Source organism: Phocoena sinus, chromosome 1 (assembly GCF_008692025.1).
Source record: "Phocoena sinus isolate mPhoSin1 chromosome 1, mPhoSin1.pri, whole genome shotgun sequence".
NCBI classification, from domain to species: domain Eukaryota; kingdom Metazoa; phylum Chordata; class Mammalia; order Artiodactyla; family Phocoenidae; genus Phocoena; species Phocoena sinus.
In genome coordinates, this window is record NC_045763.1 from 30392681 (window position 1) to 30414930 (window position 22250).

The 22250-nt window shown below is 54.4% G+C and overlaps 1 protein-coding gene and 1 long non-coding RNA gene across 2 annotated transcripts; one reads left to right on the plus strand and one right to left on the minus strand.

Annotated features, from left to right (window-relative positions):
* Positions 1-1214: 1214 nt before the first annotated feature.
* LOC116757899 lies at positions 1215-11337 on the minus strand. The gene is made up of 3 exons (XR_004351109.1): positions 11193-11337; positions 5833-6025; positions 1215-3476 (listed from the first exon to the last, which is right to left on the minus strand). It is a non-coding gene; the product is annotated as an uncharacterized LOC116757899 (long non-coding RNA).
* Positions 11338-11466: 129 nt separating this feature from the next.
* On the plus strand, positions 11467-21039 carry ZC3H12A (zinc finger CCCH-type containing 12A). Its single transcript, XM_032605912.1, has 6 exons — positions 11467-11582; positions 12438-12913; positions 17281-17420; positions 18388-18622; positions 19133-19239; positions 19429-21039. Exons 2-6 carry the CDS (start codon positions 12519-12521, stop codon positions 20301-20303), a joined length of 1752 nt encoding a protein of 583 aa, XP_032461803.1. The 5' UTR covers positions 11467-11582; positions 12438-12518; the 3' UTR covers positions 20304-21039.
* The last annotated feature ends 1211 nt before the right edge of the window (positions 21040-22250 follow it).

The following is a 22250-nucleotide window of genomic DNA, read 5'->3' on the forward strand; positions in this document are numbered from 1 at the left end:
GACTCCATATGACCTGACTTTCAGGCTTCAAACGGCCCCAGGAGAGGTCGAGGCTGGACCTTTGGTTGAGATGCGGCAATGACGTTCTCGTGCCCCGCTTCCCTGCGGCCACCACGAGGGGACGCCACAGCCCAGCCCACGGGCTGTGTTATCAGAGGCCCGGCGCTGTCGCCGAGGAGCCAGGGAGGGTCTGGCGGGCCCCGGGGGCTCTGGGGTGCGGGGCCGTAGAGAAGCTGCTGAAGGAGCCCGAACCACCTGGCCGGAGGTGATACGCCCGCGCCACGCACCCGGGACTCGGGAAAGGGAGTGGCAACGGGTTTTGCCTAGTCATCGCCTGCGAAGACTCGCGTCACCTCTGATGTCAGGGCTTCCCGAGGCTTCGTTCCAGTTCCGGGCTCCAGGAAAGAGCGTCGCGGGGCGCAGAGGTTACACAACTTCCCCCAGGTCGCGTCGGAAAGGACCTGCAGGGCCGGAATTCGAACCCGCGTCAGCGGGCATGTACCCGCCTGCACGGTCCGCAGGTGGCCGGGCTCCGCGTAGCATCCTTTCCAAACCCACCGCACAGCCCGCGCCGGCCTTGGCCTGGCTTCCTTCTTTCTCGTCTCTCAAATGGTCTTTCATGGTAAGATCTCCTTGGCAGCCTTATTATAAAAAAGAGCCTCCTGAAACCACAAGTGTTTTTAAATGAATTCAGGTCCCAAATTCCTGGAGTACGGCGGGGAGGCGGAAGGTGACGGAAAGTCTTTCAGCGTGAAAGTTAGACGTCAAGGGCGCGGAGCCCTCCCCCGACCTCCAGAGCTGGCGCTGCGGAGACACGAGGGCCCTCATGAGTCTCAGGAAGTGTCTCCTTTTGAGAACGCACCGGTCCTTGTGCTCTGTTTGGAGTCCGGTCCATTATGAGAAATCTCCTTTGGAGGATGGACATGGTCAAATCCAGATGTTGGCCTCGCAGAACAAAAAGCTCCCTCCAAACTCTCTTTATGAAGAAACAGGTTCTCATCCTTTGAAGGAATAACATCTCTTGATAAGTGGAATTTTTTTCCCCCAGCCAACAACCTTCTGCTCTGAATTTGTTAAAACCGCTTTAATAGCCCGTCTCTGTTCCATTTCTGATGCCAGGATGGCAGTGACAAGGTGGAATGTCACCAGCCGCTGGATTCAATAGATTGAGTATGGCTTCACTAAGAAGAGAAGGCTGGATTTTTTTTTAATATGCATCATTTATTTAGATAGATTTCTTTTAGTTCAAGACATACATTCTAATAGGGCAAATGTAAGATGAAATACAGATTGTCAGAACAACTTCCCAAATTGTACACTTCATTTTGCTGATTCAAAAATGCTTGAATAACAACTTTTCAGAAAGAAGGATGCATTATTCACTAAGTGTACACACTGATTGTAAGACAATCCCAGTAATATTCATTTCTTAAAAGTACATCTTAAAATAGAGGAAATACGGACTACGTATTTGTTGACTACAATATGTGTATATATAGCCAACAAGGATGTTTTATCAGTAAGGTCTAGTATTTTTGCTGAAACTGAGAGCTCGAAGCAGGAATCCTTTCCTAATTCTTCTTGCATACCACCAGTGATAGGATGCTCACTACCTATGAACACAATCCTTTTCATTGTGGGACAGTTCTGTCAGAGTTGCTTCTCAGTGCCTTGTCATCTCCGCGTTCTGCCCTTGGAGCAGGCAGGGTTACTGGTGCTCCCATCTCTGCCCCCTGAGTCTCTCTTCTCTGAAGTCAGGATCCCCGATTCCTCACTATCCTTTGCCCTCCACAAATTGGCCTCTGGTCTCTCCCTGTCCGCTCAAAGGTATGGCAACCAGAATTGAACCCAACCTTCCAGCTATCACCTCCCTCATCCTCAATCTATACCGCCAAAGATGCAGCCTGAGATCACATTCGTTTGGGGGCAGCCATCTTAACATGGGATTATATTGAACTTTCAGCCAAAACCTTTTTCATGAAAAATCTTTTCATTTTACATCCATCCCCATTCCATTTTACTTCAGGGAGTTTACTCTATCATTTCATCTACTTTAGGTGCTTTCAAACCCTGGTTTGCATTTAAAATACCAGCCGCTATACCTAGTTTTAGGTCATCTGCAAATTGAATAAGCATGCTTTCTGCACCTTTACCCCAGGTATTTACATAATGTTGTGTGGTAACCTCACCCAGCCAGCCAGTGTCTCTAGGACTCAGTTTCCCTGTCTAATAATGAAAGGTGAAGAGATGAACTCTAGTACTAGAGCTTGTGTACTACCTGTCAGACACTACACCAAGCCCTTTGCAAATACCTCGACGTTAGTCACACCAGTTCTATGAGGGAGGCATTATTATCATCCTCCCCATCCTGCAGATGAGGAAAACAAGGCTTTGCAGGATTGGAATCCAGTTCTGTCTGGCACCCAATCCGATGCTTTTGGCCACAGCGGCTCATTGCCTCCCTCAGATATGATCTGGAATAGAGCCGTTGGGCCCCCAACAGCAGTCTTCTTACAAGTTGCTAAACAGCACTCCTGGGGCACCCCTCAAAGATCCCCAAGTGCCACGCATGGATCAGAAACAGTACAGAGCTGCAAGTTGAAGGGGAATTCAGAAAGGAATACCAGATGCTTCAATTATGACGTGTGTGTGTCTATGTGTCTGTATAGGTGTCTGTGTGGGTACAGATGATCAAAGACAAATGATGATCACAGAAAAGCGGATCTCTGCCCCCCGCCATGCCTTCAGAGCAAAGTGGATTAGAAACTTCACGAATGACTGAAGTGAAGGTGTTTGCCAGCTCTGTGGAATTGGGGGTTTGGCGTCAGAACTTCAGGTAGGTTTCTATACGTAAAGAAAGTGATGTTTCTTACACACCTGACTAGTAGTCTGGGAGTCAGGCCCACCACACACCAGAGCCAGATGGTTCAGCCACATGGCCTCACTCCGTATTCCCAACAGCCCTTGAAAAAGACGCTATCTTCAGAGCTTCATCTGTGGTAAAGCTAATGAGGTTTAATCTTGCAAGTGAGAGGCTCTCCCCAGATCCTACAGGGGTAGTGCTTCACTTTACATTTGTCATTTTTAAGATCCGCCCCCCCAACAAACTGCAGAAACTTCAGGCCCTACAGAACCTTCTCTTATTGCTTTTCCCCATTTTATAGATGAAGAAAAATGCGGCACAGAGATGTCAAGCAAGTTACCCAAGGTGGCAGAGCCAGGAGGTGGGGAAGTTGGGATTCAAACTCTTAACCCCCTCAGATGAACCAACAAGGGCTTGAGGAGTTTTCCCAGGGGACTCATGTCTTTAAATGCAGTACTGGGTTATGTTTCAATTTCTGTATTTTAATCAGTTAAGAAATACTTTGTATTGGGACTTCTCTGGCAGTCCAGTGGTTAGGACTCTGAACTTCCACTGCCAGGGGCACAGGTTGGATCCCTGGTCCAGGTACTAAGATCCCACATGCAGTGCAGTGCTGCCAAAAAAAAAAAAAAAAACATTGTATTAATTGTTTAAAGGGCATTGCTTGATTGAGAGACTGAGTGCTTGTCAAACAGTTACTCAGCCCTTTTATCACTTAGCTGAACACTGCCAGCCCCTGGCGTAGCTTTGCCTATGAAACAGTTTAAAATTATTTTTAGTATAATAACAAATTTTTAGTCTATACCCATCATAGATCACTGGTTAAAGACAAAAATCCTTAAAAACAAAATTTGATGCTGAAATACAAGTTAATTGGGAAAAAAGTTAATGAAAATATTTCTGTAAATTCCTCCTATCTACACACTGCTTACATCTGATCACAATTTTCACACGTTATTTGATAAATACTGTTGGGACCGCCAAGAATCCACCAGAATAACTAAATTGGGTCCCTACCTTACACCTGTGCCAAAATTAATTCCAACCTATTTTATTTTGTTTTTTTGGCTGTGCCACTCAGCTTACAGGATCTCACTTCCCCGACCGAGGGACTAAACCCAGGCCATGGCAGTGAAAGCTAGGCCACCAGGGAACTCCTTCCAACAGATTTTTTTTAAAAACTATACATAAAAAAAATACACCTGTACCTTTTGAACCTTTTACATTGTTTATGTAACACCTGTTCAAAAAAAAAATCTGTGTATAACATCAAGATGCCTCTAGTACTTCAAAAACCAACTGGAGAAAGAAAATATAGCCATTTTAGCTTTTCATCTTTTGGAAATAACAGCTATTCATACCTGAAATGGGTTATTTGAGGAGATATGTTCTCTCTTACCTCTTCGTTTAGAAACAAAGCACAAAATGTGTTTTGAAAATAACCAAATAAATCACAAAAATGAAGCACAAGATGCCAAAATTCTAAACTCCCATGTATTGAAAGCAAATCTATTTTTTAATTCATAGCATGTAGTTAAATTTCAATCTATAATGACAATTTCAGCATACGTTCAGTCTCCAAATCAAGCCTAACAAGATATTTTCAATTCATTTGTCTATAAATCTTAATTTTCCTCATAAAATTAATTTAAATTCTGTTAAACAGTTGGCATCACTTATTAAATAGGAAAGGGTCAAAAGTAGCCTTTAAAATAACAAATCTTACAAAATATACACTTTCTAATACAACCTTTGGAATCAGACTGATCTAAAATAAAATAAATTTTCTCAAAATATCTTCTTACCTTGCAAAAAAAAGAAATTATCTTATTTATTCGAAAAAGAGTTTGTGAGGTCATTGATCGCTGTGAAAACAATTGGAGTGTTCAAACATGTTGAGAAATACAACCTGGGCTCATCCTGTATGTTTGTGCAAGCTGCGAACTCTACAACTCCAGGGGGCGCCATTGAGATCATAATCCAAATTGTGCAGTGCACTGCCTGTGCAACCGGGCATATCAATCCCGTGCCTACTGAAAATGTTGGGGATCGTGGAAGGCTTCTGGGGAGGAGAGGGTAGGTGTCAGAGGTGGGGTCACATAGATTGGGAGACCAGAATCTCATGCATATAGCCTCCCATCTCTCCAGGTTGACCTCCCTTGTGGGGGCACTGGCAACAGAAATATCCTGAGTTTTCTCTGAGCCTTACAGCCTTGGTTTTCCTAAGGTTGGTGGCGGGAGGACCATCTGCCAGGGCCTACAATCATCTCCTTGGCCTGTACAACTCAAAGTCCTCTTTAATCACTTAGCAGCTGAGAAGCAAGGCCAGAAGAAGGGACCCCACCATACCCTTCATTTTATTCCTACCCTAAAGGAGGCAGAGGTGGCTAGCGCAAGAGGAGAGGTGGAGGCAGCTGAACCTAAAATGACGTTCAGGACATTTGGCCTCCGGGACCAGCTCTACCACTGCCTTTCGGTGTGATCTTGGCAAACCTGTAAGCCTTTCTGGGCTTCTGCCTCCCTGTTTGCAAAATGAAGAGGATTATTGCCATTCTTTCTCTGTCTCTTGGAAAAACACACAAAAGAAGACAGAAAAACACAAAGCTGTGATTTCACAGGGAATGCGTAGAAATTCAAGCATTCCAATTATTATCATTAAACATCAAGAATTTGTCAGGAGGCTCTGAGCAGCTATAAAACCTCAAGCAAATCTCATGACCTCCCTGGGCCTTCGTTTTACCATGTGCCAAATGGCAAAGCCTGAATTAGATCAGCAGTTTGCTGACCTTTTCACCACTAAGAGTCTATTTTATTATTTCCAAACCCTCCCCACAGACCTCACATTTTGTAAGATTTTATCCCCTAAGCTGTATTTAGGTAATTATTGTATAATTAAGAAATATTAAGTAATTATTGTTATCATTATAAAGGATATTTTTGGTTGTGAGTGACAGAATTTATGGGCTTACATAGGCAGAGTCTAGAACTAGGAATAGCTTCAGGCAAGGCTCGATCCAGCAGCTGTTACCGAGGACCAATGTCCTTCTAGTCTCTTGGCTCTGCCTCCTCTGAAGTGTCACAAGGTGGCTTCCAGAAACTCTTGGGACTCCTTGCTTTTCTCCCTTGTGATTGGCAAGAAACAGATATTGCTGCCCGGTCAACCTAAAGAAAAGACACAGAATTGAGACTCGTTACCTTTTCCTGACCAATTATCAAACCTGAAGGATAAGATGTATTGATTAGCTTAAGCCAGTTAGCCCCCACTGCTGTAATGGGGTCATTTCTGACCAGATCACATGGCTGGGAAATTCCCAGCACTATTAGGAAGGGGGAATTGGACGAAGGGTGCTGGAGAGACACCAGCAAGTTTCCTGTGGTGTGTTTCTCAACCAGTGATATCTCAAACAGCCCATCAGAACTTCTGGCCAGCATGTGAGCTGCACACTAATGACCTCCAGGATCTTGTGAACTGGTCTCAATGACAACCTCATCTGTGGATGGCCACACTGACCACGTGAGTCGACGTCAGCCCAGCTGTGGTTAGACTTGGCCCAGATGCAAGTTCACCCGTGAAGCTTCTAGTTCTCTACTCCCACCCAGCCTTTCAGACATGGCTCAGCTGGAGGCCCAGGTGAACCTCAGACTCCACAGTTCCCAGGCCTACGCCTGCCCTTTTCAGATACAAGAGGACATCTGTGAGCTGGATTTGGCAAAGAGGAAGCAACAGAGGTGTCCACAGCAAAACATAACTGGAACCCCGGCTGCCTCGTTCACTTACTCACCACAGATTTACCAACATCTGTGCTAGGTCGTGTCCCAGGGACCCGTCTTCAAGGAGTCACAGTGAGGTGGGGAGGCAGTGGTGCCCCAGACCATTACAGCTCAGTGTGGAAACACAGTGAGGCAGGCAGCAGCGGGACAGCGGCAGGCCCCTCCCCATCTCGGGCCAGAGGGCATGAATGTCCACCCCAGCACGACCAGCAGCAGGACCACTTCAGCCCAGTCTGCACTCTCCTGGCCCGAGGGAAGCTATCTCTGGTGGCTTCAAGGATCTCACCAAACTTGTGCCCCCCCAGTACAGATTGGGGAGTGTTCAACCCCAGGACTGGGGACCCAAGTTTCTGCACACCATCAGGGCCTTGCAGGATTCTCTCTGGCCCCTTCAGTGCAGCGGCTTTGGGGCTGGGGAGGAGTGGGAGTGGGGGTAGGGGGACAAAAGCCAACTCACCCTTTTGCCTGTCTTCAGACCCTGCCTCTTCCTAAATCTTCAAAACCAGGTGGGATTCACTGGTTAAGCAAGCACACAGTGAGGCCAAAGGGGTCCCCTGCCACTGCTCTCTCTAACAGACACCGGAGATTCTACTGCTCCTTTGAGTAAGGCATTGCCCTTATCAGGTCCTCAAGTAAGTCACCAGTATTTCTGAGCACCTGTGTGGGTCTGATCTCCCTGTCTCTGGCAAATGGGACCAGGGATGCCTGGGATGGAGAAAGCCTGGCTAGTCCCATTCTCAGCTTTTCCAATATTAACTTGCCATGTGGCCAGAGGCAAGTCCCTTTCCTGCTCTGCCTCTCCATCTATAAAATAAAGGTTCTGGTGGGCTTCCCTGGTGGCGCAGTGGTTGAGAGTCCGCCTGCCGATGCAGGGGACACGGGTTCATGCCCTGGTCTGGGAAGATCCCACATGCTGTGGAGCAACTAGGCCCGTGCGCCACAACTACTGAGCCTGCGCTCCGCAACGGGAGAGGCCACAACAGTGAGAGGCCCGCGTACCGCAAAAAATAAAAAAAATTTTTTTTTTAAATTAAAGGTTTTGGGATAATCAGTCTCTATGGGGCTTTCCAGCTCTAACAGTCCAGAATGTGAGCATTCAAGGTTCAGCAAAGAACAGCGAGCAGGGGTGTCTGAACTGGGGTAAGAGGGGGGGCCATCTGGCCAGGACCTCACAGACCAAAAGGATATATATAGCTATAGATATAGATATATAGATATATAGGATATATAGATATATACCAATAGAAATGAACAAAGCCATCTGACCTTCTTACCTACAAGGCCCATGAAATTATATACATATTCTTTTAATAAACTTTTTAATTTTGGAATTAATTTTCAATTTACAAAAGAGTTGTAAAGATAGTACAGAGAGTTCCCGCATACCCCTCACCTAGTTTCAGTTTCCCCTAATGTGATCATCTCATACCACTGTGGTACGTTTGTCAAAGCAAAGCAAACAAACAAACAAAAAACCGGTACATCTCTATTAACTAAAATCCGGACCTCATTTGGATTTTACCAGCTTTTCCATTAATGCTCTCTCTGTTCCAGGATCCAACCAGCGACTATACTGCATCCACCTGGCGTGTCTCTTCGTGTCCTCTGGTCTGCTTCTGTCTTTCCGTGCTTTTCGTGACCCTTTCAGTTTTGAGGAGTCCTGATCAAGTATTTTGTAGAATGTCCTTCCATGGGAGTTTGTCTGAGGCTTTTCTCTGGGGTTACGGGTTTGGGGAAGAATACCACAGGGATGAGATGCCTTCCTCATCACATAGTGCTGGGAGCACGTGACTTATCACGGGGTGGTGGTAACCTTGATCACTTGGTCAAGGTGGTGTCTGCCAGGTGTCTCCACCATACACTTCCTATTGTTCTCTTTCCCTACTCTGTTACTTAGAAGCAAGTCACTAAGCCGGGGGCACATTCAAAGGAAGAGGAGAGGATCATTAGCCTGGAGAAGGGAGAACCTACATGTGTTATTTGTAAGATTTGTCTCTACCCCGGCCCCACCCAGCTAGTTATTTATTCAACAATTTATTTCTACCAGTACCAACTCAGGGATATGGATTTTATACTTTGGGTTACTATCTAATACTCCATTATCCATTCTATTGCTCTAATTGTTGCTGCTTTGGCCACTGGGAGCTTTTGGCTCCCGAGTCGCTTTGACACACTCCTACCCTTTTGAGTTTGGGGCACTTCCTAACTCTGGCACCACAAGACACTCCAAGCTCACATTTTTCCCTGTCCCAGCCCTAGAATCAGCCGTTTCTCCGAGGAAGTAATATATTTTTAAAACAAACCCTCCAATTATCTTGTCAATAGTCCAAATGTACTGCACTGCATTTGAATACATGATGAAACAGTTCATTTGTTCAACTGAATTTTAAAACATACTTCAATTTTTATAGCTCCTAGTGTGACAAGTCTTTTTTTTTTTTTTTTGGCCATGCCATGTGACATGTGGGACCTTAATTCCCTGACCAGGGATTGAACCCACGCCCCCTGCAGTGGAAGCACAGAGTCTTAACCTCTAGACTGCCAGGGAAGTCCGACAAGTCTTTTTAAAATATATTAGGAGCCTCAAAACATGGGGGGATCTGGCCCTTTCTCCATTTCCAGGAGGGCTTGTGGAACTGAACCTCTGCGGCCACACTGCTAAGGCTTGGGGGCAGCCTGCCCACGCTTCCTCCAGTGGTGACCTGGCTCCTGTGTCCTTCCCAGTCTGAGCTGCCTGGTGGAGCTACCGAAATCCTAGGTAATTCCTGGGACTTTTCTCTCTCCAGCCTCTCCTTGCCCCCCCGCCCAGGGGGCGACCAGTCCTGGAGCTCTGCATACCCTACTCAGGCTAGCCAGGCGCAAGCAGGTGACAGGAGAGCAGGAAGGCTCCAGGAAGGAAGTTGGCAAGCCCAGCCACTGAGACGGGCGTTCAAGGGAAGCGGGGGGGGGGGGGGGGGGGGGGGGGGGGGGTGGGGTGGAGCGGGTGGGCTGAGCACATTAGATACAGAGGGCTCCTGGGGATTCGGGCCAAAGTTTGCAAAATCCAGCTAGAAGTGGAGCAGGGTTTCCCCGGAGCAGTCCTGGGTTCTGCAGAAGAGTCAGCTTCTCGGGAAAGAGCCGCCTTCATGAGCCGGAAGAGAGCGAGACTGCGGCTCACTCTGGGAGGACACGGAGCTGCATGACTCATTGCCCAGTCCTGCTGGCTCCCTCTGGCACAGTACTGGGCAGCACAGGGCCTGGGAGTACGGGCAGAGTCCCAGCCAGGTCCTGGCCCAGGAGGCGGTCCAGGCTGGCAATCACAATCCGGCACGTAGGGACATAGGCAGGGGGCTGTGGGAGCACCGAGGAGGAAGCAACTCAGCACCAAAGGAGTCTGGGCAGGCCTCACAGAGGAGGTGACATCATCAAAAAGAGGAATAGGGGGCTTCCCTGGTGGCGCAGTGGTTGAGAGTCCGCCTGCCGATGCAGGGGACGCGGGTTCGTGCCCCAGTCCGGAAAGCTCCCACATGCTGCGGAGCGGCTGGGCCCGTGAGCCATGGCCGCTGAGCCTGCGCGTCCGGAGCCTGTGCTCCGCAACGGGAGAGGCCACAAGTGAGAGGCCCGCGTACCGCAAAAAAAAAAAAAAAGAGGAATAGAATTGGCCAGGCAGCAGTAGGGAGGGAAGAAGGGGAGGGCACTCCCGGGGCTGAGATAGGAGATGCAAAGGCACGGAAGTGTCTGCAAGGCGCTGGCACAGTGCCTGCTGCCCAGCGAGTACTCCATAAATGCGAGGCATTATCACTGTGGTTGACTTACCATCATTATTATTATTAACCTGGACTCATTACTTAATATTTTTACTACCGTAAAGGTAGTTAATACAATGAATGAATGTCTAAATATACTGCACTTTTCACTGAATTTTTCCCAACTATAAAAGGGGCTGTTCTGAAGATTATGTCTACAGTACACACAGCACTGGGCAGGAGTAGTGGTGAGCACGTGTGCTGGCACACAGAAGGAGCCTCGTTTTCCCCCTCTCCTGGAGGCCAGCCCCTGGGGGTCCTGTGCCTGGAAGACACAGAAGAAGAGGTATTTGGGGGTCTTTAAAGATGACCAGACAACAAAGCAGGGACTTGGCTAGGTGGGTGGTGGTTTCAAAAGTGACAAAGGTGGCACCTGGTGCCCTGGAATGGGAGCTCCTGGTCCTGGTTGCAAGTCTTTCCAGCTGGGACAAGGCAGGTTGTACCTGCCCTTCTATCCTGTCAAGGTCCTTATTTCAGAAAAAATTGTACCTGTCCCTGGATGGGGCCCCAGCTCTGTGTACCTGCTCCAATCACGGTGTACCTGTTGAGTATTCCTGTCTCAATGCGAAAAGTGCCTGCCTGGGTGTACCTGTCTTGATAACTATGGCTCTGCCTCCAACCGTGTGTGTGGACCAACGCCTGTGTCCCGTACTGTACCTTCGGCGTACTTAGTTAGGTCTGAAAGTACGCGGCTGTACCTGTGCCTGTATCGCCGTACACTAGGTCTGCCCGAGCCTAACTCGGTGCGCATACTTGGTTCAGCCTGGGCTTACCTTACGCCTGCGGGCCGTGCACTCCTGCCCTGCAGATCTCCTCACCGCGGGAGGCTAGAGGCTCACGGAAGAGGCAGCTCCCCGCGGCTCCAGCCCGGATTCCTGGCCAGACCGGGCGCTCTCGGGCTGCGGGGGCGGGGCCTGAGGCCTGGGCTGTGTGGGGAGGTATGGGGCGGGGATGGGGCGGGGATGGGGCGGGGCGGGGGAGGAGCAGGAAGGGGCGATGGCCGCTCCGCCCCCTGCCGCCCGGGCCCGCTCTCCCCCGCCCGCCCGGCTTCCGCGTCATGGTCCCGAGTGCCGCCCACCCGCCCCGTATAAAAGCGCCGCCGGCCTTGCCCCCGGGACTCGGCCCCATGGAGATGCCGCCGGCCGCGGCTGGCGCACGGCAGGGTGAGGCGCGCGCGACGGGGATGGGGCGCGAGTGCGGGCTTAGGGGTAGGGCGGAGGAGCGGATGGGAAGGGCTTTGGCTGGGACTGACCTGAGCGGGAGGGACGTAGAGCCGGTCGGCTCCGGCCTCCCCTACCCCCAGGATCCTCCCAACTTAGTCCAAGTCGGAGGATCCTGGGGGTAGGGAGACCGAGGTCCGGAGGGGGAATAGGGCGCTCGCGAGGCTCTGGGCCGGGACACCCTAAGCGTCACCGAGCCTGGAGGCCAACCAGAGTTTCCCAGCAACTTTTCTCTCTGGTGGGTCGCCCCGGAAACTTCCCCTCCCCCGGTCCGGGAGTCCGGCCACGGGCCCCGCGCCTCCTGGCCTGGGCTCCGAGCACTGGGCAGGCGGGCGAGAGGAGGCGATGGCTTCAAGGGGGAAGCCCCCCCACAACGCAGTTCCAACCCAGTGGGTTTCCATCTGAGAGCCCCGCCCCGCAGCTGTCGGGGCGCGTCGAGGTCCTCGGAGGCCTCCCAAGACTTCTGGGTCCCCTGGGTTGGCGGGGGGCTGGGGTTGGGGTGGGAGGAGGGGTCAGACTGCCTAAGTTCAAGTCCTTGCGCCATCAGCTAACAGCTGGATGACCTAGAGCAAGTTCGTAACGTCTGTGGCTCAGTTTCCTCCTTTGTATTATGGGAATGATGCTCCCTAGCTGGGAAGGCTTTTGAGAGGATAACAGAGGTAACACGGAAGATGCCTTTGCATTTTGCATACTGCCACCAGTCCGTGTGGTCTCATCCTGTTGGATGGGGCGGGGTCAGGAGAGGGGTGAGAGAGAGAGAGCCATTCCGCATCCCTAACCCTCATGGTTGTCATACAGGAGCTGTGACAAGTGCCTTCCACCAGTCTGAGCTGTGAGTGGCCGGTGTAAAGAGAGGCCCACCCAGGAAGCCACCGCACCATGAGTCTGTGGGAGCTTGAAGACGGCCACAGCTGCCGAGGGACCCCCAGGCCGGCTCGGGAGTCCCCGGCCGAGGAGGCAAGGACTGCGGAGCTGCAGATGAAGGTTGACTTCTTCCGGAAGCTGGGCTACTCGTCCGCTGAGATCCACAGTGTCCTGCAGAAGCTGGGGGTCCAGGCAGACACCAACACTGTGCTGGGCGAGCTGGTGAAACATGGGTCAGCAGCCGAGCGGGAGCGCCAGGCATCGCCGGACCCCTGCCCTCAGCTGCCTCTGGTCCCCCGGGGCGGGGGCAACCCCAAGACCCCCATCCTGGAGCCCTCTCCCCCCGAGGAGGACAAGGAGGGCAGTGACCTGAGGCCCGTGGTCATCGATGGGAGCAACGTGGCCATGAGGTACATGTCACTTCTGTGGCCAAGACTGTGGCCGGGAATGGTGGCCGTGTGTCTCTGCACCTCTGGTAGAGAGGATTTCAGAAAGGAATTTGACCTCTTCTCCAGACTGGTCTAGAGGAAGGGAAGGCCCTTTATGGAGGCCCTACTGTGTGCCAGGAGGCTCCCTTAATCCTCATGGCTTCTTGGAAGTGGGTTTTAGGGATGTTTGAGGGAGCTCAAAGTGTTGCTCAGGGTCACACGACTGGTAAGTGCCGGAGCAAAGATTCGAACTCAGGTCCTTCTGTCTCCAGAGCTACCTTATGCTCTTCAAGAGGGATCAGACTGTGGGCTCCAGCTTACTACATAGGAGCCTTCTTTCCTCCTCCATGAGATGGGGATAACCCACCCCCTCAGGTGGTGGTTGTGAGGAGTGAATGCACAGAACCTGGAGAGAAGTAAGGGCTCATTAATCAGTAGTAGTTGTTGTTATTGTTACTATTATTTAGAGTCTGGGACTGCTGAGGCCTTGTCCCAGACCTGGGCTCCCATGGAAGCGGGCCCAGCTACTGAGGCCTTTGTAGCTGTGACCAAGAGTAACCTTGAGGATCTGGCTCTACATCAAGGGTGTGGGTGGGTAGCTTGATGCTTTGGCTCCGGGGGAGCAGTGACTTGGGTCACTTCTGCTGGAGCCACCTGTGCTGGACTGGGCTCTGAGGGCTCCCCAGGGGCCGGAGCCAGGACTCAGCCCCATAACCATCCCACCTCTCCCCTACGCAGGCTCGGGGGGGTTGGGGGGGGAGGGGAGGGGTGGCGGGAGGGCTGCTGCGGACCCCAGGGAGCCCAGACTTCCCTTCCATCCAGGCCCTGCCCTCTGGCCCTGCTTTCTCCCAGTCCTTTCAAGGCAGGCTGGTGAGTCAGGGTTGGGTGGATGGTTCACAAGGAAAGGTTCCTGTGGGTGTGGATGGGGAGATCCCATACACAGGTGTGGAGTGGGAAGGGCTCCTTCCCTGGCTTCCCTGAGGTCTCTCAGGTAGGCTGCCTAAGGCCTCTATGCCTTTGCCCCCTCTGCCCCTCCCACACCTGGCCCACCTGGCCCAGCTCAGCTGTCTGGCTGGTCCTGGCCCAGCTCCGCAGGTGTGCAGGTGGCCCTCTTCCAGCCACTTTTGGGTCAGTCAGTCTTCCCATCTCTGAAATGGACTGAGCCTAGGTGGAAATTGAGGAAAGCTGGCATCCACAGGCCAGCGGCCGCTGGTCCCAATGTGTGCTTTGAGAGTTAGGGGATCCCTCTCTGCAGTGTTTGGCTGGGATCAGTCAGTGACTCCCTCCTCTAGGGGCGTGGGCCAGGAGCGCTGAGCCCCGGGGGCAGCCATGTGCTGTGTGTGTTTGTGTCCCGGCAGAAGGAGGAGGGGCCTGGGCGGGAGGAGGGGCAGGTGATGCAGTGGGTGGCCAGAGGCCGAGCCGCAGGGGCTTTCTGAGCTGGGGCAGTAGCAGGAGGGGAATTCCAGCCTCAAACTTCCTGTCTCAGCTGCAGCAGGGTTCCTGCCCTCCTGCCCCCTCCCGCCCAGGGCTGGCGGGCCAGCCCCTGCCATATGCAAATCGTGGGGAAATTCACCTCTGTTTCCTTCTAAGGGAATTTTTCTCCACTAGCTGGGCCCGGCCCAGGCAGATCTTTTCACCTGGGTAGCCTGCCTTTTGGCCCTGCCCTCTGCCCTAGGGCGGGAGCCGCTGAGCTGGAGTCTCCTCCGGAATCGCACATCTTACCAGAGTCTCGTTAGACAGGCTGAGGGGCCCTGACCTTCTGGGCCGACAGGACTGTGGTGTGGGATGGGAGGATGTCTGGTTTTCCTGTGCCAGCACAGCTTCCTCCACAGCAGCGAAGGGGGTCTAAAGTTAGCTGTAGAGAGGCACTCCTGGCTTGGGAGGGCAGGATCTGGGCTTGACTCAAGGGACTAGAACATGTGTTCTACTTCTCCCAAGACTAAGGCTCTGACTACCTGCTTAAGGGATATCCTGGGGGCTAGGGCAGCTGAGAGCAGACTTGTCCCCAGCCAGGGTTTCTGATGCCTAGAAGCAGTACACTGTCCTGGAAGCCCCGGTGTCCCATGAAGTCCCAGGGCTTGCAGATGCTGGCCTGGGATGGGGCATATGCAGGTACACACGTGTGTATAGAAGGAGGCAGGTAAAGGCATGTGCAGACTGCGTACCTGAGACAGGGATCCAAGGCAGAGATGATCCCATCCCCACATTTCTGGGGAGACAGAAGGCCTAGGGCAGGGGGAAGCACTGGGCATTGCGAAGACAGACCTGGGACCTGACCCATCCTGCCAGGTCAGGGAAGGCCCCTCAGAGGCAGTGACACCTCACCTGGGTCCTGACAGAGGAGAGGAGTTTGCCAGGTGTATGGTTTTCCCTGTTCCCAGCCTGCCCCACCCTCTGAACAGTTTGTTCACACTCAACTTCGGGAGCTTTTTTCTCTTTCCTAAATAAACCTCAGCTCTTCTGTTAGGGGCAATCCAGTACCCCCAGATGTGGGTTCAAGTTCTGCCTCTTACCAGTAGCCAGGGGACCTTCGATGAGTCTCAGAGCCTTGTAAGGATGAAGCAAGGAGGCGTGCCATGTACCTGGCCTCCAGCAGGTGCTTGGTACCCACCCATCCCCGCTCCGGGCCTGCTGTCAGGGTTGGCACTTGTCTTTGTACTGTCGTAGCATCAACACCCGTGGTGGCTATGAGCACAGCCTCTGGGTCTGCATTTCGGTTGGACCGCTGCTACTGTGTGATGCTGGCAACTGGTTGCCCTCTGTGGACCAGTTTCTGCACCTGAATAAAAGGGCAAGTGGGACTTCCCTGGTGGTCCAGTGGTTAAGACTGCACACTTCCAATGCAGGGGCCTCGGGTTCAATCCCTGGTCGGTCAACTAAGATCCCACATGACACGCAGCACAGCAAAAAAAAAAAGTGGGGTGGGCCAGGGCCCTTTAATGATAGTACCCTCCTCAGAGACTTGCTGGTGATTCAGTATTGAGCATGGAGATCAGGGCCTGCCTCACAGCTCTCAGTAAATGTTAACTTTTATTATAAGCAGGCCGGCAGATGGCAGGGAGGCCCCACCTGGTGGGGATGAGCCCTGCCTTCCGGCTGGACTTTGCCTCACCTACAGTTTACGGAGACCTTCAGCCCTGGGAGCCCCCCACCTCACTCCCAGACAGCCTCTGTGCCCGCCAGCTACCCTACCTCCCTTTCTACTTCTCTTGGGGCTCCAGCTATTACCGCCCCCAAGCCAGCCACAGGATGTGGTTGGCCATGGAGTTGCCTCTTTTGCATAACGCTTATTCTGTTTTATGTGCCAAATATGAGAGTCTGAGTTGTTCGCTGAGGGGCAGGGACTGTCGGGGTGAGAGCCCCAGCTGACCCCTTCCAGGCCCCTAGCCTGGTCCTGGAGCCCTGCCATGGCACCCAGTATTACCTGGGAGCCCCCTTCCATTCCCAGGAAGGCAGCTGGAACCTCCAGTTTGTTGGACTGTCTTTGGCCTCAAGAAAACAGGAACGTTGTCACACTGACATGGGCCCTTCTTAAGGAGGCTGCAGACCACCCGGCCCGTTTTTCAGACAGAGAGGCTGAGCCAGAGCAACCTCAGGGCTTGCGTCTGGGCCCAGCCGCATTTGGATGGGGTGAGGTCTGGTCCACGGCCCTGGGATGTCCCATTTCCCAGCTCTCCTGCTGGCAGAGTCCCCAGAGTCTTCCAGACCATCTTTTTGCCTTGGGTCATGCCTTCTCCAAAAGGGCAAGAAGAGAACAGGGAGTCCAGGCGTTTTGGGGAATTGGCAGTCAGAGGAAAAGCAGTTCCTTTCCCTTTCAGAACGGAAGGCTTCACAGCTGCCTCCTGCCCTGTGTCCCTCGCCCTCCTCAGTCCCAGCCCCTGCGGTTTGAGCAGGACTGAACTGTAATCCAACTTTAATCCGGAGCAATCTGGTTTCTCCTTCCCAGCCCCCATCCTCAGCCCTGCCGAGCCGGCGAGGGAGGGGTGGTGACTCAGTCAGCCTGTGTGTATCTGTGTCCCCATGGTCCCAGTGCCTTTCCCCCACCCCCAGGTGTGTTGTAAGCGGCCTGACCCTTCCCCATGTGGGAAGCGGGTGCTGCCAGATTCCTGGGCGTTTCCTCACTGTCAGGAGACGGAACCTCAGGGAAAGCCCCGGGTCTGGCCATCCCTGGCGGTGTGGGAACCAGCAGGGAATACAGGCCCTAGGCCCCTGCCCCCCCACCCCGGCCAGAAGGCAGGGGGCTGAGCCCAGCGGCTCCACCAGCCAGGGCAGGGGCTGGAGCGCAACCCACCTCCCTCCTGTGCGGATCTGGGAGCAGCAGGCCGAGCCCGTCCTCCTCTCCTCCCCAGCCACGGGAACAAGGAGGTCTTCTCTTGTCGGGGTATCCTCCTGGCAGTGAACTGGTTTCTGGAGCGGGGCCACACAGACATCACAGTGTTTGTACCATCTTGGAGGAAGGAGCAGCCTCGGCCCGATGTGCCCATCACAGGTGAGTGGCACCTCTGAAGGGGCATGGTCTCCCTGCCCCAGGAGCCCCCATTCTCAATAGAGACCCTTTGGGTGTGAGCAACAGCTTCTAGGTCCCAAGCAGGGACCAGCATTCTTTTCCTGGCTTTTGCTGTCCTCAGCATCCCTGCTCTGAACAGCGGTCCTTGGAGATCACCTTGGGCAGCCTCTGCCTCCGGGTCCTGGGCACCTCGCTCACCTAATGGCGGCGTGCTCTTGCCATGTCCCCAACGGCACAGGGGCAGCGTGGTGTGGCGGCTAAGCCCCTGGGCTCTGGAATCCCGGCTCAGTCCCTTCTGGCTCTGAGCCACTTGCCCCTCATCTGGGACGCGGGATGGGGTGAGGATCTGATAAACCCGCAGGGTTGGTTGTGAGGAGCACACGGGTTAATACACGTAGGTGCTCAGAAGAGCACCTGGCACACACACAGCCAGTGCCAGCTGCCACCGTTGCTCTTACATGAGCCCCCAGCCTTTGGGAGGAGAGGCTGAGTTTATTTCCCTGGAAGTCTTGAGATCTGGGGGCAGGCTGGCTGGGGCCGCCTGCTCCAAGAGAAGCAGCCCCTTCTGGGTGGGTCCTTCTGTCCTGGTTGAGACACTCCTCTGGCCCCAGCTCAAGCCGCGGCTCATTCCTAGATCCCTCGAGAACAGGCTGGGCGCGACCAGGCCTGGTGTCCAGGAGTGGGAAGGAGGCAACCCAGCTCTACTGAGGAGCCTTCCCTGAGCAGGACCTGCCAGCCTGTTCTCCGGGGTCCTTGGTCTTTGGGCAGCAAACTAGGCGCCAGGCCCAGCAAGGGGCTGGGCCTCAGCAGTGGCCTCTGCAGAGCCTCTTCTTGTTCCCGCGACCCTGGAGTTGAGAGCCCTGTGTCCGGCACCCGGGGGTTCAGGGAGCCCTGCGAGCTGGCTCTGGGTCCAGGCTGGGCCCTGACCTGCGCCCCTGCTGCCTCTCAGACCAGCATATCCTGCGGGACCTGGAGAAGAAGAAGATCCTGGTGTTCACGCCGTCGAGGCGTGTGGGCGGCAAGCGCGTGGTCTGCTACGACGACCGCTTCATCGTGAAGCTGGCCTTCGAGTCCGATGGCATCGTGGTCTCTAATGACACTTACCGGGACCTCCAGGGCGAGCGGCAGGAGTGGAAGCGCTTCATCGAGGAACGGCTGCTCATGTACTCCTTTGTCAACGACAAGTACGTTCCCGACAGCGCCGTTCCCGACAGCGCTGGGAGGTGCCTGTGGGAGGGGTGGAGCTGGGGCAACTCTGCTGCAGGGCCGTGGCCTCGGGCCCAGGCAGCAGGCCCCACTAGGAAGGGTCAGGCTGGGACCAGACTGGGGCTTTCTAATCCGGGGGATGGAGAAGGAGCGTGCGGTACAGGATGGTCAGTGCTTCCAAGAGAGCATCTCCACTCGCCAGCGCCGAAGCTCTGACCACAGGCCAGTGGATGCAGCCTTAGCTTCAGATGTTCGGCCTCTGCAAGCTCCCAGCAGGGGAGTCGCCCTAAAGGCGCCCGTGGCTGCGGCCTTCTGGCCTGGGACCTCCTCCAGTCCCTTGGGACAGTACCCCCTAGAGCCCAGGGATGTCCTGCTGGGCAGACACCAGTTTTAGGAGCTGCCCTCCTCTCCGTGCTATCAAGGCTTCCTGTCCTGCCCCCTCGTCGGCACTGGGAAGTCCCCCATCATGTCTTGCACCTCCTCCGCAGGTTCATGCCCCCTGATGACCCCTTGGGCCGTCACGGGCCGAGCCTGGACAACTTCCTGCGTAAGAAGCCACTCATGGCCGAGCACAGGAAGCAGCCGTGTCCCTATGGTAAGACCCCCAGCTCCACCCTTCAGGGCCCTCCTCACGCCATCCCCTTCTTCTCTTGCCTGAGTCGGCCTGCGCCCCACGTTCTTTCGGGGACCCCCAACCCCATGTTTCCTGTGCTACCCACTTCCGTCTCCCACCCCCTGGTTCTAGAGCCCCCCCGGCTGAGAGCCCTCCTTAATTCTCTCCCAGGGAGGAAATGCACCTATGGGATCAAGTGCCGATTCTTCCACCCCGAGCGGCCAAGCCGGCCCCAGCGCTCTGTGGCTGACGAGCTCCGTGCCAACGCCCTCCTCTCGCCCCCCAGGCCGCCGAGCAAGGAGAAAAGTGGCCGGCGGCCTTCGCCTTCCTCTCAGCGCGGCTCTCTGCCGACAGAGCACGAGCAGTGCAGCCCGGACGGGAAGAAGCTGGGGGCCCAGGCACCCCCGGGAACCCCCCGGGAAGGCCTGACACAGACCTTCACCCCAGCAGGCAGGAGCCTCCCACCTAGTGGGGGCAGTGGCAGCAGCTTTGGGCCCTCGGACTGGTTCCCGCAGACCCTGGACTCTCTCCCGTATACCTCCCAGGATTGCCTGGACTCGGGCATTGGCTCCCTGGAGAGCCAGATGTCAGAACTCTGGGGGATTCGAGGAGGCGGCCCCACTGAGCCGGGCCCACCTCAGGGCCCTTATGCTGGCTACCGCCCCTATGGGGCTGAGCTCCCCACCACTCCGGCCTTCTCTGCCTTCGGCCGGGCCATGGGTGCTGGCCACTTCAGCGTCCCTGCTGACTACGCACCCCCGCCAGCTGCCTTTCCACCTCGAGAGTACTGGTCTGAGCCATACCAGCTGCCCCCACCCACCCCAGTCCTGCAGGAGCCCCGGGTGCCGGGCCCAGGGGCTGACAGGGGCCCCTGGGGCGGGGCAGGCAGCCTAGCCAAGGAGCGAGCCAGCGTGTACACCAAGCTGTGTGGCGTCTTCCCCCCGCACCTGGTGGAGGCTGTGATGGGGCGCTTCCCGCAGCTCCTGGACCCCCAGCAGCTAGCCGCCGAGATCCTCTCCTACAAGTCCCAGCACCACAGTGAGTAAGCCGGCCAGCCGCCCGGGCAGCACCTCCGGCCTCCGAGGGCTGCCAGGCTGGGCTTTGAGCCTTCGAGCAGCCCAGCCCCGGCCCCAGCCTGGAGGCTGCACAGAGGGAGGATTCAAGTAGGGAAGAGAACCCACAAACCAAAGATACTGTAGGATTGGTTCTGGCACCTCTAGGCGTCTGCCCAAGGGGTCAGGAGCGATCACCCTGTTGATGCACATTGTATCTGTAGTTTAAGGAGACGCTGCCAGTAACGGCTGTCAGTCTGTGGCTGAGGCCCAAACCCTCCTTTCTCTCAGAGGGCGGGGAGGGAGGCAGCAGGGAGCAGAGGCCTGGGCTGGGGGCCCTCTGCACGGCCCCCCACCTCCGCCCCGTCCCTGGGATGCCGGCCTTGGCCGGCTCGTTGGGCACCATGTGCCTGCCCTCCGTGGGCCCTCCTCTAAGCCAATGAGGCCTCGTCCGTGCTCTAGCGGGCACGGGGCTTCATGTTAGTAAGCAAGATGCTTCTTAATAACCCACTTCCACTTCCGTCCCACTCTGTGCTCCTATCCCATCGCTCCTGCAGGGTCAAGGGCACTCTGCCCCACCCTCTCCTCCTCCCCCCTTCCTCTGTATTCAGAGCCATCTCGCCCTTCCCCAAGGGGGGACATGTGTATGTGTGTGTACAGGTGTAAATGTTAAATATTTTAACTGGAAAGCCCTTGCCTCTCTTCACACATCAATAAAGTACAATCTGAGCCCCTCTAAGAGGTGATGGTCTTTGTTGCTTCCGGGTGGAGCCGGCTCCTGGGTGATGGAAGGTCACAGGTGGGCACCCCGGGTCTTCCTCCACACCAGCTCCCTGACCCTCCTCTGGAAGGAGGGTTTTCTGAGTTCTACCGAGAGTGCTCTGTCCCTTGGGGTAGAGGAGTCCTTCCTGAGGCCTTGGGTCAGGCCTTGAGAGGAGGCGGCTGTGGACACACGGGCAGAGTGTCAGGAAGCAGAAGCGTGAAGCTTGCAGTCCTGAGGCTGCAGCGTGGGGAAGGGGTGCTGTTGCGGGAGAGTAGGGGGATGGATCAGGCTGGCCCCTCCGTCTGCCCCGTGAGCAGAGCTGAGCGTTCCAGGAGAGCTTGTAGAGTGGGCCTAAGGGCTCAGCTCTGTCCCATCCTCCCAGATCTTACCCTGCTTCAGGCCCGGAGTGGAGTAGGGGGGCACTGGGGTGGAATCAGCCTGGAGAGGCCCTGCCAGGGTAACCTCCAAGCAGGAGGTCAGGGGTGGGGACCTCCTGGGAAGGGGTGTCCCTGGTGGGGACACCAGGGAAGTCCTACACAATTTTTTTCTTTTTCAGATAAAAATGAGGTATAAATGTTAGGTATTTTAAGTAAAAAGCTGGACAGTCAGATGATCCCCAAACACCATCAGCAGTGGAAAAAATAGTTTTAAGAATTACACCTTTGGGCTTCCCTGGTGGCACAGTGGTTGAGAGTCTGCCTGCCAATGCAGGAGACACGGGTTCGAGCCCTGGTCTGGGAAGATCCCACATGCCGCGGAACAACTGGGCCCGTGAGCCACGACTACTGAGCCTGCGCGTCTGGAGCCTGTGCTCCGCACCAAAAGAGGCCACGATAGTGAGGCCCGCGCACCGCGATGAAGAGGGGCCCTCACTCGCCGCAACTAGAGAAAGCCCTCGCACAGAAACAAAGACCCAACACAGCCAAAAATAAATAAATAAATAAAAGAGTGCCTTTAAAAAAAAAGAAAAGAAAAAAGAATTACATCTTTGAACATTTCACCCAATTTGTACTTTTTATTTGTGAAGCTTTTATTGTATCTATTTTTTTCTAGAAACTGCTTTTCCACAGAATGGCTGTGCAGCATGTTGTAGGAAAGGCCACCCCGGTGATCTCCCTGCACGTTAGGGTCCCCCCCGCCCCCCGCCAGTTGCTCTTGGCCCAGAACGCTCTGTAGAA